At 46.7% G+C, this 17,850-nt stretch overlaps 1 protein-coding gene across 2 annotated transcripts in view; it reads right to left on the bottom strand.

The window, feature by feature from the left end:
* Window positions 1-2,329: 2,329 nt before the first annotated feature.
* The window catches only part of NTRK3 (neurotrophic receptor tyrosine kinase 3), a 233,712-nt gene continuing 218,191 nt past the window's right edge, over window positions 2,330-17,850 (bottom strand). For both annotated transcript variants that reach the window (XM_030014712.2, XM_030014713.1), the window contains one exon: window positions 2,330-16,740. In XM_030014712.2, the coding sequence (XP_029870572.1) occupies window positions 16,555-16,740 (186 nt within the window). In that variant the 3' untranslated portion in view covers window positions 2,330-16,554. The remainder of the gene's footprint in view (window positions 16,741-17,850) is intronic.

Genomic DNA, 17,850 nt, shown 5'->3' with positions numbered 1-17,850 from the left:
CCCACCTTCTCAAAAGGGATGCTGTCCGGTCCGGGGCATGTGCCGGTAGACTGACAGCCCAGTTGTAGGCAGTCTCAGCTGCTGTTTGGTTTGGTGTGGTTTTATTCCCAGCCCATTAGATGCTCCACCAGCCGCTGCACTCTCATGTAATCACCTCAGCTCGGAAAGGCAATGACAAATTGCAACAGGTACTGGGAGGGGGCAGAACAAGGTGACTCCTAGGGAACTTGGTCAAATTATGAGGGTTTTTTTTTCTTCTTCTTCATTGCATTTTTAATGAATATCCAACAGTCTCTATCACATAAATGCCTTAAATCAGTAATAAAAGGGAACCCTGTCCATCAGGCTGCCTGGCCAGAGCTAATGTGGCTAAAATGCAAATCATTAGCATCTGGTTTATTATTCTGATGTAGAGAAAGGAAAGGGAGCTGTGTTTGATGAGGGGTGAGGGTGCAGCCTGGTTTGGGAGCTTAGAAAGAAGCAGGAAGGAATAGCTAGAGTAGCATTCATGGGGAGAAGAGCAGGTTCCTGTTGAACAAGAGCAGGAGCAGGCAGAAGAGTGGTGGGTTGGAGCAGTGGGGTATATGTGTGTGCAGTGGATTGGGAGGGGTGTCAAACTGGGAGGCTGTTGGTGAGAAGGGTGTGTGATGGATTGGGGGTGGGATGTGTAGACTTCTGGGGGAAAGGGTGGGTTTGGCTATGACCAAGGTATGCTTGTGTTTGCACCCGCTGGAGGAGAGCACACACCTTTAATTTCCACAGGGGAGCAAAGGTGTCTCTTAGCAACTCCCCCCCAACAAATCAACCAACCAAACCAAACCAAACAAAAACAAACAAACAAACAAACAAACAAAAAAAAAACCAAAAAACAAAAACCAAAAAAAAACAACAACAAAAAAAAAAAAAAAAAAAAAAAAAAAAGAAAAAAGGCTAAACTCAGGAGGCAAAATCCATTGGAGATATTGGAAAGCTGTGTAGTTGGAACTGTATGAAATAAGAGACTCTGTTCACCGGGCGATATGGGAACTCCCAGCTGGGACCAAGTTTCACAATTTTTCCCCTGTGGGCAGAAATTTTATGCTTCTGTCTTTGCCTGCCAAAAATAATAATTTAAAAAAAACAAGTGATCTTACTGCTGCAGGAAGAACCAAACATTTCCCTTGTGGGCTGTCTTAGTGAACAGTTGTGAAAACACCAGATTTCATTGTAAAGGTGGGATTTCTCAATGGTGAGGAGCTGCAAATGAGGCATGTTGCAGTGTCCATATGGAGTTGCTGGTAGGAACTCAATACTAGGCTCTTGGAAGCATTTCAGAAGAGGCTTTTGGGAAACAGCAGAAATGCAGTTCAAAAGGTTGGCTGTCAGTAATACATAATGCTGTAAAAATAGCATCTGAACATCTTCTGCTACCTGGGCACTGGTACCCAGATCCTGTCGAGTGATTTCCCTGGCATCCGTTCTCCCTGCTTTGACTTTAACGGGTTGTGCAGATTATTTTATGATCAATAAATATCCAGGCAGACACTGTGAAATTCCAATCAGAAAAATTTACAACATTAAGGCAGATATTGTATAGCAGGATATAAATAAATAGAAATTGTCAGTCAAATTCCTGGCAGCTAGAGTCTGGTGTCAGTTGCAGTAAATTAAGTGTTACTTCACAAATCACCTTTATGGTTTTGCCTAGTAAGTGTATCTGTGCAAAGGCTTTTTTCAACTTGCAATAGTAAATATCCTCCGGTCCCTGTGATTTCAGCATGAAGCCAGTGTCAAGAGTCAAGGGGAAGAGAGTGACAGCAGTGGATTTTGCCATAATCCTGAGTGTTGTTCCCAGCCAAGATTTACTCGGCGGAGTTGAGTTTAGGTGCTGAGCAATCCAGGCAAAAACAAACCAACAACACAACAGGGAAGTGACTGGATCCTTTTAAGTACAAGGAGAGCTTTCTGCACTGTGGGAGGGTTGCTTGATGTAATGATGTGGAGACCCACTTACAGAGGGGAGGAGCAGCATGGACTCCTGTCACCTCTAACAGGATGAAGTGAACTATGGTTGGTGTAGGCTGTACCTGGGTGTAGGTGTGAAGAATGAATCAGGTCAATAGCGAGACCTTCATTTACTGCAGTTGGAACAACATTTCACCTACAGATTATCACGTTTCGTTAACAGCTGTTATACTTGCTGTCCTGACTAGCAATACACAAGTCCTAAAGCATCATCTGGAGGTTCCTGCACTGTTGGAACAGTGGAAACTGCATTAATTTTCAGCATAGACTTTTATAAATTAAAGCTGAATGTTCAGCATGGAGCATAAAGGAGAGGAGGACCTGCTAGTGGTAGTTTTGTACTTTATTTGAGAAGAGAGAGCTACATAAACTATGTCAGGAGGGTACAGGTCTACACACAGTTTCATCAATCAATAAATGGAGTTGTTAACATAACACTGAGGATATGATACTTTGAAGAAGACATAGACACATGACCAAGGAATATTTACAGCTCTAACATACAATATATTTATATTTGAGAGAGAGAGATTTGTGTGCATCTGTGCACACAGATACCACTGTGTACACGTGGTGCACGCACGCACACACGTAAATAGGTATAAAAGGCTTTAAAAAAAAACTTACGTAATTCAAGAAATTAGTCTGCCTTTCATTTGCAGCAACTGACTATTTTCAAGGTGGAAATGGTTCCAGTTTGTGGTGGTCTGGAGTGGAGGTTTCGGTGTGAAATCTCTGTTCTCCAACGGTCATTAGCTGAACCTGAAACAGGTTTCTGGTGTGTGGTACGCTGTGGTGGGGTGGTGACAGAGTGGGGTGTGAGGTGAATGAAAGGGAGGGCAGTGGAGTTATGGGGAAGAGGGGATGCACAGCCTCTGGGGCTGGGGCAGGGAGATGAAAAAAATGACCTTTGGTGATGCCATTAAATCATCCTTTATACTAAACATAAATTATCGACACAGTTTTAAAAAAATAATTTTCTGTTTCATTTCAAGGCTGGGGAGAGAGGAAGGGACAAAGCAGGGCAGGAAGGAAGGGAAGGTCTGGGGAGGGTAAATACCTCAGCACTTTAAAAGGTCCCTTGACCTCACTGCAAATCTTTAATTTAAAAAGTCTTCTTGTAAGTCTGACTAACACTGTATCAGTCACCTCCTTCCAGGGTAGCAGCGTGCTTGATGCATGTGATGTGGCAGGTAGGGGAGAAGCAGGGACCCTACCTTGGCCAATACTCAGATCAGGGTTCCTCATCCTTTGAGTTGGAGCCAGTGGAGGTGGGATGGGCAGGCAGAGATCACGACCACCTTGCTCTCACCAGGTTCTCCCTTGAGAGGTAACCTGGGTTGTTCCCAGCAGGGGAAAATGGTGAGTTTTGATTTGGAGAAGGGGAGACTGCAGAATGGAAATGGTTGAGAACCAGCAATTCAGTTGCAAAATGGCAAATAGGATTCAAAAGATGCAAAAAAAGCCCTCAACTAAGCAAACGTGGATTGGTGCATGGGGTAAAAAAAGTCTGCCAAAAAAAAAATCAATTCAGCATACATCACCAGAGGATTTGTTTTCTGCTCATGCAGATTTTCAGTGACATTATCTGAGATTAAAATAAGCTAGTTTAAATAATAGTAACAACAAAAATGCTGTCAAAATGTCTTTCCTCTGAGATGTAGTCCCATCCTCCCATCCTCCTCTCAGTACCCGCTCGCCTGCCAGAGCGAGCTGTGGAGCAGCACCTTCTGGGGCCCAAGCCTGCCTGCACCGTTGAAGGGCAGTTCAACTGGGAGTAGGAGCAGTTTCCTGGATGTGAAGTCTACCCTTGCAGTTTTCTGGAGGCTGGGTGTTTCTCCTTGTGGCAGGACTGCCAGCACGGGAAACCACAGTGGTTTCTCTTGCTAGGCCATCACACTGCCACACAAGCCACTGACGGACAATACTGCTTCAATATAGATGTCTTGCAGAAATTACTGGAGGCAAGTGCACAGTGCAGCCCCTAAACACCATCCCAAACACAGCCTGAAGGCCCCAAGACAGCCTTCACCCAAGAAGGTTGTGTATCCTCAACCTTTACCTGGGGAAACCTTGCCTCCTTGCCTGACCGAGAAGAGACAGAGGGAGCTGTAACACTCACTGTAAGCTAAATCAATGTCAATCGTTTGCCTGCACAAAAATAATTCATTTCTAGTGAAATAACTTATGTAAAATAGCACTTCATTAAGACAAGGTGGGGGAGGGGGAGGTAATTTAGTGTATTTATTTATTTCTTTTTGTTCTGCTTTAAGCCTATCTATACGAAGCTCTCATGCAAGAAATTGCCTCCCAGTTTAGCTGAAAATCTAAAGGACACTTCTGAAAAAAAAAAAGGAAAAAGAAAAAAATATAGGCAATTCTCCTTCACATGGGGAATTGGCTGGGTGTGGGGGCTGAGCAGGGGGAATGAGGGGGACTAAAACAATCTAGCCTGCTTGTACTGAAACCAGAGCCATCAGAGAGCAGAATAAATGCAGGGAAAATTATGGTATGTGTAAGGGTTTGAAGCAGAGAAGGTGGGCCTGGGAGAAGCCCAGCAAGGCTGAAGGTTTGGAGAAACCTTCAGGACTCATTTAGATGAGCACACATCATTTTGTAGCGTCTGCTTCCTCACATCCATAGTTCTTCCCCAACCAGGGCTCTCTTCTGCTTTGCCACAACTCACGTCTGACTTTCAGTACCCTCACGATCGCTGGTCCCTCTCTGGGAATTAAGTCCTTGCCCATTTCCTTCCTCTCCCTGTGTCCCAGTAGGCCTCCTTGCTCCCTTCCGTTAGCACCATTTGTTCTCTGAGCTTCTTTTTAAATCATCTTTGCCATACCCTGCAAGCTCATCCTTTCTGACTTCCAGATGGCCTTAAGCATCAGAAGTCTGGCCTCAATTCCTCATTTTCAGTATTTTTACTTAAAAGTTTTGAGGTCTTGTGTCTCAGCCACTTCCTGGTCCTCCCTGTCTCCGAGTGTCCATCCAGATGTCCTATTGCAGTAAGTGCCAATGAGAGCTGGGGAGTATGTGAGAGATTGGATACAGAGGAAAGTGCTTCTAGGAAGCAGTGTGTGTCGGGTGGGGGAGAATAGCCCAACTTTCTAGCCCACTTTTCTGGCTTTTCTTACACTAAACTTTTCATGGATGGAATGGGCCTGCATGCTCCTGCCCAATAGCTGCTCACCATGATGATGAGGTTCAGGAGATGTTCAACCCTAATTTGAGGTTATATCTTCCTTAGTGTGATCCAGGAAGACAAGTGGGAAGAAATCCCAAGTATGCAGGCTGAGCAAGCTGGATACTGAAGTACCTGCCTTTTTTGTGAGATCTGACTGCTGCTCCGTTTGGAGTCTTGCCTGTTGATGCCTGCTCTTCCCTGCATGGGTCTTCATCTTTGGCTGACTCTTCTGACAACTCTCCACTACACAGTAATGTGGCTTTTTTATGGGTTGATGTCAAAAACAACTTTCAGGGGCCACAGTGTCATTTATATACCCCTTTGAATTTTCCAAGAGGTTTGTCTGTTTACCCTTTACCAGCAGGAAATTTAGTTGATGGCCAAAGCTGAATCACGTGATGCTGCCAATAAAATAAATACTCTGTTTCTAAAGGGCTAGCAGTATAATAGCTCTCCATTTGTCAAACTGCCCCAATAGATGAGAAGATAGGAACCTTACACAGTCCAAATTAGAGATGCAGTCTCATAGGTGGACACCAGTGCAGGAAGAAGTGGGGCAGGGAGTTTAATTCTGAAGGAAAAACGGTTCTCTCTCGCGTTGGATTGATTGTTTTGTGTTTGAAACCGTCCCACCTCCACATCACTTGAAAGCAAGATACTGGCTAACGATTTCACACTAGAAAAAAGGATGGGAGAAAAGAATGAAGGGCGAGACAGCCGTGCCCTAACCAGTGTGGGCATGAGGTCCCCTGTTCCTTCAAAAGTGGAGTTCCTTCCCCAAAAGCGGAGCTCCTTCCGAACCGGAGCTGCTGCAAGAGGGGAGGAAGCGGCGCGGGCGGCTCCGGGGCCGCGGCGGGCGGTGCCGCTGTCCGTGGTGCTGATCCGCAGGGCCGCGGTTCCCGACGTCTGTCGGTCCGCTAAAATCTCCAGCTTACTGGGAGCTTTTTTTATTATTCGTTTTGGGGACTGAACGGGTTTATCCTCATTGTGAACACTACTTGCGCCAAATAGGGGTTGTACTAAAAAAAAAAAAAGAAGGGGTACACCAGACACTTGCTACTGGAAAGGTGCTGCGCTACAAAGCTGTCCTATCATCCAGCAGGATCTGGTCTCTCCCTTCCTCTTCCAAATCTGCCTCTTACCTTAATTTCAGTTTTCAAGAAAGCCATAAGCCAGGATTTGTTCTGTAATAGCAAAAGAAGGAGAAATAGGAAATTAAAAATGAGAGGAAGTTTGCAGGATAGAGAGCTGCTCCTGTCCTGATGGCCACTTTTCTTGGTTGCCAGGGTGAGTATTCTGAGTCTTTTCTCATGTACAGCAGTGGATTTTCTTGTATTAGAAACCAACCAATGTCTTTTCTGATACAATGTTTGGGTTTTTTCTTGTAGCATTTCTCTTCCTCTCTCCTGCCGTTCTGTTCCTAACATCATAGTGATCTTCAGTGCTTCTCAGTATCCACAGCCTTTACTGACTTCAGACAAAGTTGTGGGTGTTCAACCCCTTCACGGTTTTGCCTGGTGTTGCACAAGAAGGTTTAGTTACACAGGAACAGCAATTCAGTCCCTTGCTGATTATTTCTATTGTCTCAATCTAGCTATATAAGAATGAAGCTGGACCCGAACAGATCACAGCCGGAATCAATCCCAACCATCTCTCCAGCAATCAGAACAACCTGCTGGGAGCCGAGTAGCAGCTGAATTCTTGGTGAGAGGAATTACAGGCATAAAAACAAAATCAAATAGATGCCTTGTGCTCATCCAACATTTCAAGGCATATTTATAGGTACTGCTGCATGGCATCTTAAATATCTGCATTTAAAAAGAAACTGGATCACTCCTGTTGGGCAAAACAATTTTTCTGTTCTGTCACTTTCGCTAGCTTTGCCCCTGATGAAAAAGGGGGAGAAAGACACTGAATTACACACCCATTCAGCCCCTGTCATCTCTTCTTTGGGCTCTTTGGATATCCCCGAGATGAATCTGTGAAGATAAGGAGATCTGAAGGTCATCTGAAGGCCATTCCTCATAACTGGAGTAGGAACAAGAGAGCTGGGCAGGAAGCTGCTCATGAAAAGCTGGGGTATTCTTGCTGTATGAAGCTGGCAAGGCCCTAGTAGGTGAACAGATGACCTTGTAGTCTAGGTCCTAGTTGAGTCCCCTCCTTAGACTGCTCCACTGTATCCCTCTCCCCCTGCTGCCAAGTCCTGCTGTCACTGGAAGGAAAAGCTGAAAAGAAATCTTACCACTGATGAAAATCCCTACATTCTTCCAAAAGGTTCACAGGAAAATTGAACAATGGTTCAGCATTTGTCATAGAAAGGTGAGGCAGAAAGCATAAGGCTGCAAAGGCCAGTGCACTTTAATGGTCTGGGAGAAAAAGCACTGAGTAGCTAATAGTATTTGCCTTGGGAACAGTAGTCAGTGAGCCTTGGGTGGGGAGGAGTGTAGGAACCAAACTAAATCAGCAAACTCACCATTGGTCCAGGACCAGAATGAGCTAAAACTCCTCTATCGCATGCCTGAGACTCAAGTTCTGTGTAATCTCTGTGGCACAGACATCTAGGAACCATTGTGGATAGCAGACAGCTGCTGAATGGTGAAAGCAGATGGTAGATTCTGGGCAGTGTAAAACCAGAAGACCTCAAATCCTGATCACAGAAGTCAGTTCTTGAGATTAAATCAAACCAGCCACCTGAGCAGAAGGGAGACACACACCATTGCACAAAGCCAACATACTACCAGACATGGGAGGGCTCTTGCAAAAAGTTCCACCTCCCTCCCCCCACACACAACACACACACACACACACACACTGCCACATACAGCAAAAAAATGTCAAGGTTATGTGTTTCCTGAAATATGGCTGGTTGTATAAATACACTTACAGAGAACTCTTTGTAAAGCAATAGCAGAATGAGTAACAGTGCATCGCTACCATGGGAAATAAAAAGAAAAGTAACCCAACTGCAATTCAGTCAGAATCATTCCAAACCCCAAAGGTTGGCCTCTTTTTTTTTTCTTTAATGTGTCTGACATTTTATGGCATCAATAATGCAAACAAAGAGGAAATCATATTTGCAGAACACTAATGCACGGATGTCTAAAGCGAAATACAATACTGATTACTTTTTAAATGAAGCCACCAGGTTTTGATGGGCTATGGTGGTTGAATTGGTCCATCAAATTTCTTCCAAAGCAAATTCTAGTCCAAAGCAACAGCTTGACCTTCTCTATAACCTTGGGTAGCCTTTTCATCTGTGTTCTGATTGGGGGTAGTAAATGTTAGTTTGAAGCAATCTTCCTGATGGGCCTGATTACAGAAATGCCAGGGGCACACAACTCCATCTGAAGATGAGGGGTAACTATGGGCATGTCCCCTCATCATAGGCTATCCAAAGTCTTTGACAAATATAACGGTAAGCCTACTATGAAGAACTGTAGTTGAGAGGATGGGTGGGCTCTGAAAGAGGTTTCTAGAAGTACTATTGAGAATTTGCCCTTAGGGTTAGTGGCTAATCTGTTCGGCACCTGATAGCTTGTCTCTTGCCTAGAACCTCCTGCAGATGACTGCAGAGCAATGTCTAAGTATGAAAATAAGTGTATGAATAAGAAGGTGTGGCAAAAACACACAAAAAACCCCCTTCCCTTCCTCTTCTGTTTTTTTAGATGCTAGTGTTTTTTTTTTCACAAAGAAGTGCTCTCAGAGATGCATCTTGAGAACCACAGACAGGATTGTCTCTACCCACACAAGAGTGAAGAGGCTGTTGTGCTCCTGCCTGGGAAATCTTGCTGCTCGACCTGGTCTTACAGCAAAAGACAAAAGGGCTTGGGGTCTGGCCTATGCTTCCAACTTAACAGTGGGAGCATTCAGTTCAGGAGTCAATAGACTTCTTTTGCAATGTCCTCTGACTTGCACTGAATGAACTGTGTGAACTTCTTTAATTCATGCATTTTTGGTTTGGTAGACAGAGTTAAATAGTGTGCCTGTGGGCTGGTGGGTAAGATTGGATGCCGTCGCCTCATGTCAGCTGGGAGTTTGTCTGCCATTTAGTCCTGGATCACGTCTGATCAGAGTATTGTGTGTGGGGATTGTATATGTTGGAGTTAATCAGTGCAAGCAGCTAATTGCCACTGGTTAACTAGTGCCTTTTAATTAGGACTGTGTTGCTGAGTGGATACGTGAAGGGAGCTGTTTGTCACTGGCAAAAAATGTCAGCCTTGTGATGTAAACCTCTTTGGGGAATTAAAAAAAAATACAGGCTGGAGCTCCTGTCACTTTAGCATGGTAGAAAATCAGTTTCAGCAGAACTGGCCTGGATGAGGTTAGAGTCACGCTCTGCTGGGGTCAAAAATGATAGTGGCTGCTCCCTGACCCTTTCTCCTGTGCAGAAGGGTGGGACACTATGGGCCTCAGCTGGGATTTACAGGAGATACCCCACATGCATTACAATGAGCTTTGCTGTAAAATTCACTGCACAGAGGTTAATCTAGATGTCAACACTGCCTGACAGCAGTGAAATTACTCTGGGGCAGTGCTCCTTCTGAAGTCTTAATATAACAGTCAATTCCATCCTGCCTGCAGGAAATGAAAGTTTTCTGCTTTGTGTGCGGAATCATTCGGCGCCAATTTTCTCACTGTTTGAAGTCCAAACTGTTTGTGGTCTTGGGATTCACCTCACATTAAGACTTTCACTTCATTTAAAAACTCTGCTAGTCAAGTCCTGAGAACTGCAAGGACAGGAGCCGCGCAGGGAGAAAAAGAAGAGGGCAGGGGGGAGAAATCTTATCTCACCTACTACATTGAAATCAAACAGCTTCACCAGCTCTCTGTGCTCTGAAAAGGGAGTGAATGCAGAAACTCAGCTATCTAAGTATCAAGCAGCAAAGATTGGGGAGGTTGGAAACCAGCAGAGAGCGAGAGAAAGCATGCAAGAAGACATGAGCTATGATTTTCTTTAGAGGTATCTCAGTCCTTCCCTGCTGGGACCTTGTCCTAAGCAGCCAGTAGTTCAGCAGTTAAACACGCCCTCAGAACAACTGCTTAAGTTTTCAGCTGTAGGATCAGTCACTTGGGCTGGGCAGAATATCAGTTCCTATAGAGGACTCCTGACAGTGTGAAGAAACAATGGTTAGATTTGTTGTGCCTCCTTTATCCTTGGAGAGATGCTAAAATTGTAGGACTAGCAGAAGGGAGGAGGAACAAGTGATCATTCCTTTAGTCTGAAAAGACCTGTCAGACGGGGTCTGTGAGAAACTCAAGCCATTGAGATGAAAACAGCCTATATCAGCTCACTTAGTTCAGCCCCTGAAGAAGGCTGTAAGATTTTGTCCTTCTTCCTCTTTGGTCTCCTATCTCTTTCCTTAGTTCAGTTTCTCAAAGTTGTAAGCAATGGGACTCCTATCACTTCTCTCAGGGAGCCGTTTCATGGCTCAGTAGTGTACTGGAAAGGAATAAGAGGCACAGGAGAGATGGAATGCTCCTGCATTCCTCTTGGAGCAGTGATTGACGTCTCTGCCTGTGTCATTTATGACACTGCCAGCCAGAACGGATGTTTTGAAAACACCTACTTTCTGCAGGCTTGAAACTCAATATCCCTGCTTGCAAGGAAAGCGGCAAAGGGAAAAGATTTTTTAGGCTTAGCAGCTACTTAAAGAAACATTAAATGCATACTGATTTAAGACATGTCTCGGGGTGGGTGCAGGAAAGGCACCTTAGAGTTAAGCAAGTTTGTCCACTCCTGGAAAGCAGTGCTGAGAGGAGAATTTTCTCTTTTTCTACTTTTGGTACTTATGTGGAGACTGTTATGCCAAGGCTCCATGTCCTTACCATCTGTCAGAAAGCCACTGCATTTGAATGGAGAACAAGCCTTTTGGATTGTGCCAAAGCATGCCTGTGCCTGCTGACTCTCATAGCAGAGAAGCCCTGTTGATGCCCATAGCCTTCCAGCTATCAGAGGAGCCACTACAGCATGGTATCATAGCCAGGATCCCGTTTATTCAGCTTGCTTATCCTCACCATTGCCTTACAACCAGAGAACATACCTACAGCTGTTACGAAAATATTGGGTATGAGCCATGGCTGTGGTGGTTCAGCTGATTCCTGGCCAGATCAGGAAGCATAGATGGACATATGATGCACCAAAAATTCAGCTACTTGCATTGCCTTTTCATTAACCATTGGGAGTCACAGTTGGACAAAGGATGTGGATACTCCCTGGGCGGTGGGGGGGGGGCAGGAAAATGAGAAAGATTTAAAAAAACTTCTGAAGATGACATGCTGAACAAAATACTGTCTCCACCCAGACTGGCACATGAATGCCTGCTGATCAAGCATTCAGAATTACTCCAGTTTTGTGGGCTTGCGGTGACCCAGGTCTGCATTCTTCAACCCATATCCTGAACTCAAGGAAACTCATGCATTTGAGTTCTGGGAAATACGAGCCTTTCACATGAAAGGAAACAGCTCATGTAGTATTATACTTCTGTCTGTGGCCCTGAAAAAAACAACTTTTTCAGGCCTTCTTTTAGTTGTATTTTCTTATAGAAAAAAAAACCATCTCACAAAAAAGCACAAACCCTAATGATTTTGTCTTCTGCCTGCATAAATGTTCCCTTGCTTTTATTGGCTTCTGTCTCCTTTTTAAACTAGTATTTGCCCAGTGTTATAGCTAACTTTTCCTGGAGCTCCAGTATGTTGCTATTTTCTTTTGGTTTTGCTCGCATCCACTGTGCTACTTAAAATTCTACACCACACTCCCGAAACCAGTCTCAATTTCCCAACCCAAGATACTCACTTGCCTTCTAAAACCAGCCTTTCCCTTTCCCTGGCTTTTTTTATTTCCCCACATATTTTCTCACCTTGTTCCACCCACTCCTGGGGACAAGCAGACAGCTCAAAGCTAACAATGTCTCTCAAGCAAGCAGCCTCTCTAAAGGCATTCCAGATTTTTCACATTTGTCTGTGTGGCACGTTCCCAGAGTCACCTGTCTGCAACTCAACACCCTGTGGACACAAGGACAGGCCTGAAATGAGGCAGCCCAGGCTCTTTTTCACCCCCAAAATACATGCACTGAGGGACATTTAAAAAGACCAGATGGGCAAGCTTTGTGGGAGACAGGATGGCCTTTCAGTCTGGTAGATCATTGCGTGTCTTCCCTTTGCTACATTTCAGCTTTCATCTTGCAATCTGACAGCCTGGGGTGGAAGGAAAAGTAACGGCTGGAGAAGACAAGACAGGTCACTGATGAGACCCTAAGGCTGGAGCCACATTTACTGCCCACAATTTGCAGCCCTGGCATACGATTGCCATCTGTACCATGCACCAAAATAGCACCTTCAGCTCCAAGAAAGCATCATTTCAGTGACACCCTTGGGTGACTGAGTTGGTGATAACAATTTTAATTTTTAGGGAGCAGGAGGCAGCTGGGACAGGGAAACCCCATGGCCACTTCTCAGCAGTGCTCAGACCACTGTTCCTCCCAGCTACCTTTCGCAAGCCCCTTGAGAAAACTGCAGATGGAAGAGGCTAGGTGGTGGGAACATCTGCCTGGACATGCTGGGAATTAGGCCTGGCCTGCCCCAGAGCTGGGTGAGACCTGTCAGTGTTCCCAGGCAGCAGGGATAGCTCTCTGCTCTTAATAGAGGCAGGGCAATGGGAAGTATCTCTCCTGGAAATGGAGAAGGAGCATGAGCTCATTATTTCTCTTTGCCTCCAAACAGTCCCCACACTGAGATTTATGGCACTCTGTGAGAGTTTCCCCCCAGATCTGCTCTTCTTCCTCCCCTTACACGCAGTGGGGCCACTCCAGAGCCCATCTTCCTACAGGGAAGAGCACCATCACCCGTGCTGATGGGCAGCTCCGCTTCTGGTCCAGGGAAGGTGCCTCTGGAAATGAGGTCTCAGGGTGTTCTCCAGGAACTCAGCACAGCTGCTTTCCCTCTTCCCCTCCAAAACTGTCATGCCAAAAAGGGATGCAGCAGTTTCCATCATGTCTTCGAACACAAAACAACCTCCTCCTCCTCCACCCCAACAAACCTCCGTCCAGCACCAACAGGCCAAGGGACATAAGGCAGCAGCAGCAGCTGGAGAGGCATCACATCGCAGAACTGCAGCTTATCCTGTTCTTCTGAGCAATTGTTCACAATTAACTTTTTGACAAAAGGACCTTTCTCTGAGGCAGTCACTGCACATGGTGGGGCTAACAGTAAAGCAGTCAGACAGCCTGAACCTTGGTCTCACCCACTTCACATCTTCTGGGGACCCATCTCCTTGCCTCTCATAGTCTACTTATTCCTAACCATGCAGCAGCAAGGCTCAGTGTCATGCTCGACTCCTAAGCTTGCCTTGCTGTCATGACCGTAAAAAGAGGTGGCACAAGGGACAGGGTGGTGATGCTGGGGAGGAGGGGAAGGAGGAAAGAAGGAAGAAAAGGAGGATGTAGCTGCTGTGCAGAATGGTGACAGGGGAATCTCACAGACTATGGGAACAGTGTCTGTAGGTGATTTGATAGTGTAAAGGCCCATGACATTGGCCAAAAAATAAATGAGAGCGAGAGAGAGAAGGGTGGACAAAATGGTGGCCTTGCACAATCTGGCACAGTGCCTGGGAGCCACAAGAGCAAGAAGCCATTTGGGGTAAGAGACAAGCAGCCCCAGGGAAGCGTTTTCTTTTGGAGACACTGGGCAATTAGCAGCCATTGCTTGTTCTCCCCTTGTACAGAATCTCCAGCCCTTTTTGCCAAAGCAGCCTGCATACAAAGGCAGCCAGGCCAGGGCTAGCAACCCTTCAACCAATCTTTTTCACTTTCAAAGGTGGCTAAGTAGACAGGAGAGGAAAACTGGATGTCCTCTCCCAAAGGAGCAAGATCCTGCTATTGAGGGGTGGCATGGTTCCTGCGTGTGGACTCCTGGCACTGGTCCACACCCTTGTGCCTGACCATGCCATCTTTGGTGTCCGTGCTGTGAGCTGCTGGTGCCTGTTCAGCGGCAGTCTGTCCAGCCTCCATTGGCACAAGTCTGTCCCACTAGCCCGGATCTCACTATCATGCAGAGGAAGGTTACATCCTTACTCCCACATGGTTACTGCCGCCCATCATCTCGCACACCAGGCTTGCACTGCTCTCTACACGAGCACAGAATAAACCCACAGCCACTGCTGCTGCCACAAACCTCATTGTAGCAGTGTCTCCTCCCTCTGTCTGAAACCATAAGCCAGGTCATGCCAGAGCCATGGGTGGGAGGTAGAGATTGGCAAGAGACAAGGGAGAGGATGCAAAATTTTCCCTTTCAGTAACCAGCCATAACCAGAGTCACCTATCTCCTCTTGCATCCTGGCTTTGAACACTACTCTGGCCATGGAGAAGGAGCCAAGATTCCTTCTCCTCTTCCCCCATCTGCATTCCGTTCCAGGCAAGCGCCACATTCGAGCAGGCTATTTTTGTGCCGATGGTTGTTGCCTTCTCAAAATTGCCTTGACAATGCCTGTGCCGCCCGCTCCCTGCCTCCTGAGAGCAGCTGCCAAGCTGAGTTTCCCCTCATCCTCCATTAGCCACATGAAAAAAGACCCAGAAATGTTTTGTAGTCTCAGCCCAGTCTGGACTGACCGGATTCAGCGTCTGACTCAGCCTTTCCCCAGGTCGGGATTATTTCCTGCTCGAGGGAGATGGGCTATAGGGAGGATGCTTCTGTCTCTCCCTCACTGTCCCCACCACCCCCTGTCGCTGCCTGTCAGGCCTTTATCCTCATTGAGATGCAAGGCTGGCCGCTGCGGCCATCCGCTGAGCCGTCTGCTCCTGAAGGCACCTTCCCCTCCTTCCCCCCCCACTCCCGGGGCTGCCTGTGGAGCTATTCTTCAGCCTCTGCATTTCACAACAGCTCAAAGGCAGATGCATCAATCCTTTCAGGGGATGGGGACGTGAGGAGAATGGCAAGGGGGCTGCAGGCAGGTGTTGGTAGGTTCCCAGCCATCTCACAAGCCTTGTCCCCCTCCCTGTCCCCCGCTGGCTCGTGCCGAGGCTTGGACTGAGGCATGGGGCAGGCATGGGGAAGGGAAGAGGGTGGGGAGAAAGAGTGCTGGGATGTGCTGACCCCAGAGGCATGCCCAGCCGGGATGCAGGCACGCTCCCAGCTGTCTGCACGCTGCAGCCTTTCCCCCACGAGGGGAGCAGGGATCCAACCCTGTCCACTGAAGGTTTACACCAGAGACCAATTTGGCCCTGGTGCAGACAGCTGAGGGAGGGGGAACAACCCCATGGCTGCTAGCAAAAGTGCAGGGTGGGGAGAAAAAGGAGGGGTTGGGATGGGGGGTTGTTCCTCCCAAAGTTGGCTCCTGCGCTGGGCACCCTGGGTGAACGGCACTCCTGTCTCGCACACTGAAATGGGTTGGGGATGATTCAGGACTGGGTCTCCAGGACCCCCCCACTCGACTTCCTCGCACAGCCACTTTGGTCCCGCTGCTCTCCCAGCCCTGGCAGCAGCTGGCATGGGGCAGGAGGGAGGTCTGGGTCAGGCCGGCTTGCGGTCTGCGGGAGGGCAGCTGGTTCCCGGTGTGTGTTTTACCCGTAGGTGCCACAATCCTTTGACTGTGTGTTCGAAAGCCTTGAGTCTATACATTTAAGAATCAGCAAATTAGAAAAATTGTCCTGAAATGTTGGAGGGAGGAAAAAGGCAGGAAGGCAGAGAGGGATGGGGAAGGACTGAGAGGGAGGGAGGGAAGGGGTTGGTAAAAGAGAGTTCATCCAGGGGCACTGCCCTGGCTTTGCGCCCATCATCTGCGGGCTGGGAAGGAGGGAGGGAGGCAAGGACGAAAAGGGAGGACTGATTTCACACATTCAGTGCATATCATACAACCAGGGCAAGGCTTTCCTCCCAGGGCTTCTACCCGGGATGGTGTCACTGCCGTAGCCAATCTAGAGCCCTGCCCAGCAGCCCGAACCGTACTCACAGCAGGGTTACAATTCACTGCTTCATTGCTCGGGGGAAAGACACCTTCTCCTTTCTTTCTCTCTTTTTTTTTTTTTTTTTAATTATATATATCTTCTTAAGTACTTTTTTCTCCCTTTTTTGTTTCTTTTTTTTTAAAGTCTTATAATTTTCTGTAACAGCAGCTTCTTTCTGTATTGGTGTGGAAGTTATATATAGAGAGATATCTATAAATATATATAAGCCAAACTGCCTTACAGGTTGTTGTTTTGTGGGATTTTTGTTGGTATGCTTTTTGTTTTGTTTTTTTCAGTGTTGTATGTGTAGCAGGCACTTGAGTTTATATGAAGATGTTTGCTTGGGAGCTGAGGGGTAAAGGACTTGGGAGGGGGAGAGGGAAGGAAGGACGGAAGGAAGGAGTGGGGACTTTCAACAAGTGGCCACTGCTAGCCAAGGATGTCCAGGTAGATTGGTGTGGCCTTGCCCAGAGCATGAAGGATCTTGTAGATCTCCTTGATGTTGAGCCGTTGCTGAGGTTCTCTCTGCCAGCAGCCCAACATGATGTCGTAAACCTCCTTGGGGCAGACTCTTGGCCTTTCCAAAACTCGGCCTTGGGTAATGCACTCAATGACCTGAAAGAAAGAAAGAAAGAAAAGAGATATTGAACACCAGTCGGGCAGTTCCTGGAGGGTGTCCTGTCCCAGCTACTTCTTGGCTCATGTGGTACTGTTAGTGAATGGGAGTGCTGAGAAGCGAAGAGGTCTGCAGATCCTCAGCGCTCACCTGTTTGTGTGTTGTTAATGATAATTTTACAGTGAAAAGTTTGTCTCCAGCTGCAGTCTTGAAGTTCCTAAAAGCCTTCCCCATTTAACACCTACCTACCTCAATGCACTCTCCAAATAGGAGGTCACAAGCAAATGAAATGAAGTTTTAATTTCTGATGTCAGTTTTTCCTGCTAATTGAAGAAGGAAAAAAAAGCCTTAAAATCCCCAAACTAAAGTAATATTTTGCACAGCTGAAATGATATTTTTCTTCCCTGAAAATCAAGAGTCCTTTCCATTGCAAAGCCCAGAAGAGTTCTACAAGGGAGAGTTCAGAACACCTTTTCCTACCTCCATCTCCAAGGGCAGCTTTGCCTCATTTTGACATAGAAAAGCAGCTGAAAGAATGAAATTTCATCTCAAATCACATCTGTGATGGAGAAAAAAATTTGCAGTGCTAACACTCTGCTCTGGGTCAGGTCAGTGCTGCTAATGAGAAATGTGAGCTCTTAGATAGCATTAAAGTCTCTTCAGAGGGATGCCATTGGAAAGGACTCCCCTAACTGTCTGTCTGTGTTTTGCTCACTGGAGGAATGCATGCAAAGGGAAGGGAGGTGTGATTTGTCAGAGAGCTGCTATTACCGTCTGGCCTCCTTGGTTGGAGTTGACGAGTCCCAGCATTGCATTCTGCGAGTGACCTGCCACGCTCTGCAGATAAACACAGATCCCAAGCAGCATGTTGAGGGAAGCCACCCAGCAAGGGGTGTTTGGAATTTATCATTTATGAATAGTAATGGGCCTGCCACACAGCTCAACGGATACTTATCGCTTTGCTGTTTGCATGTAAGTACAGAGAGGAGAGATTAGGACCTGCTGAAAGCAGGGCAAAGAAGACGCAGCATGCAGAGAAGCCGGCATTGCCATAAAGCTGCTGGCAGCGGTGACTTGTAGGAGGAGGTGAGTTATGGTTTCTGACAGGA

Source organism: Aquila chrysaetos, chromosome 5 (assembly GCF_900496995.4).
Source record: "Aquila chrysaetos chrysaetos chromosome 5, bAquChr1.4, whole genome shotgun sequence".
NCBI lineage: Eukaryota > Metazoa > Chordata > Aves > Accipitriformes > Accipitridae > Aquila > Aquila chrysaetos.
Note: the sequence above shows the minus strand (reverse complement) of the source record. Positions and strands in the feature narration are given on the sequence as shown.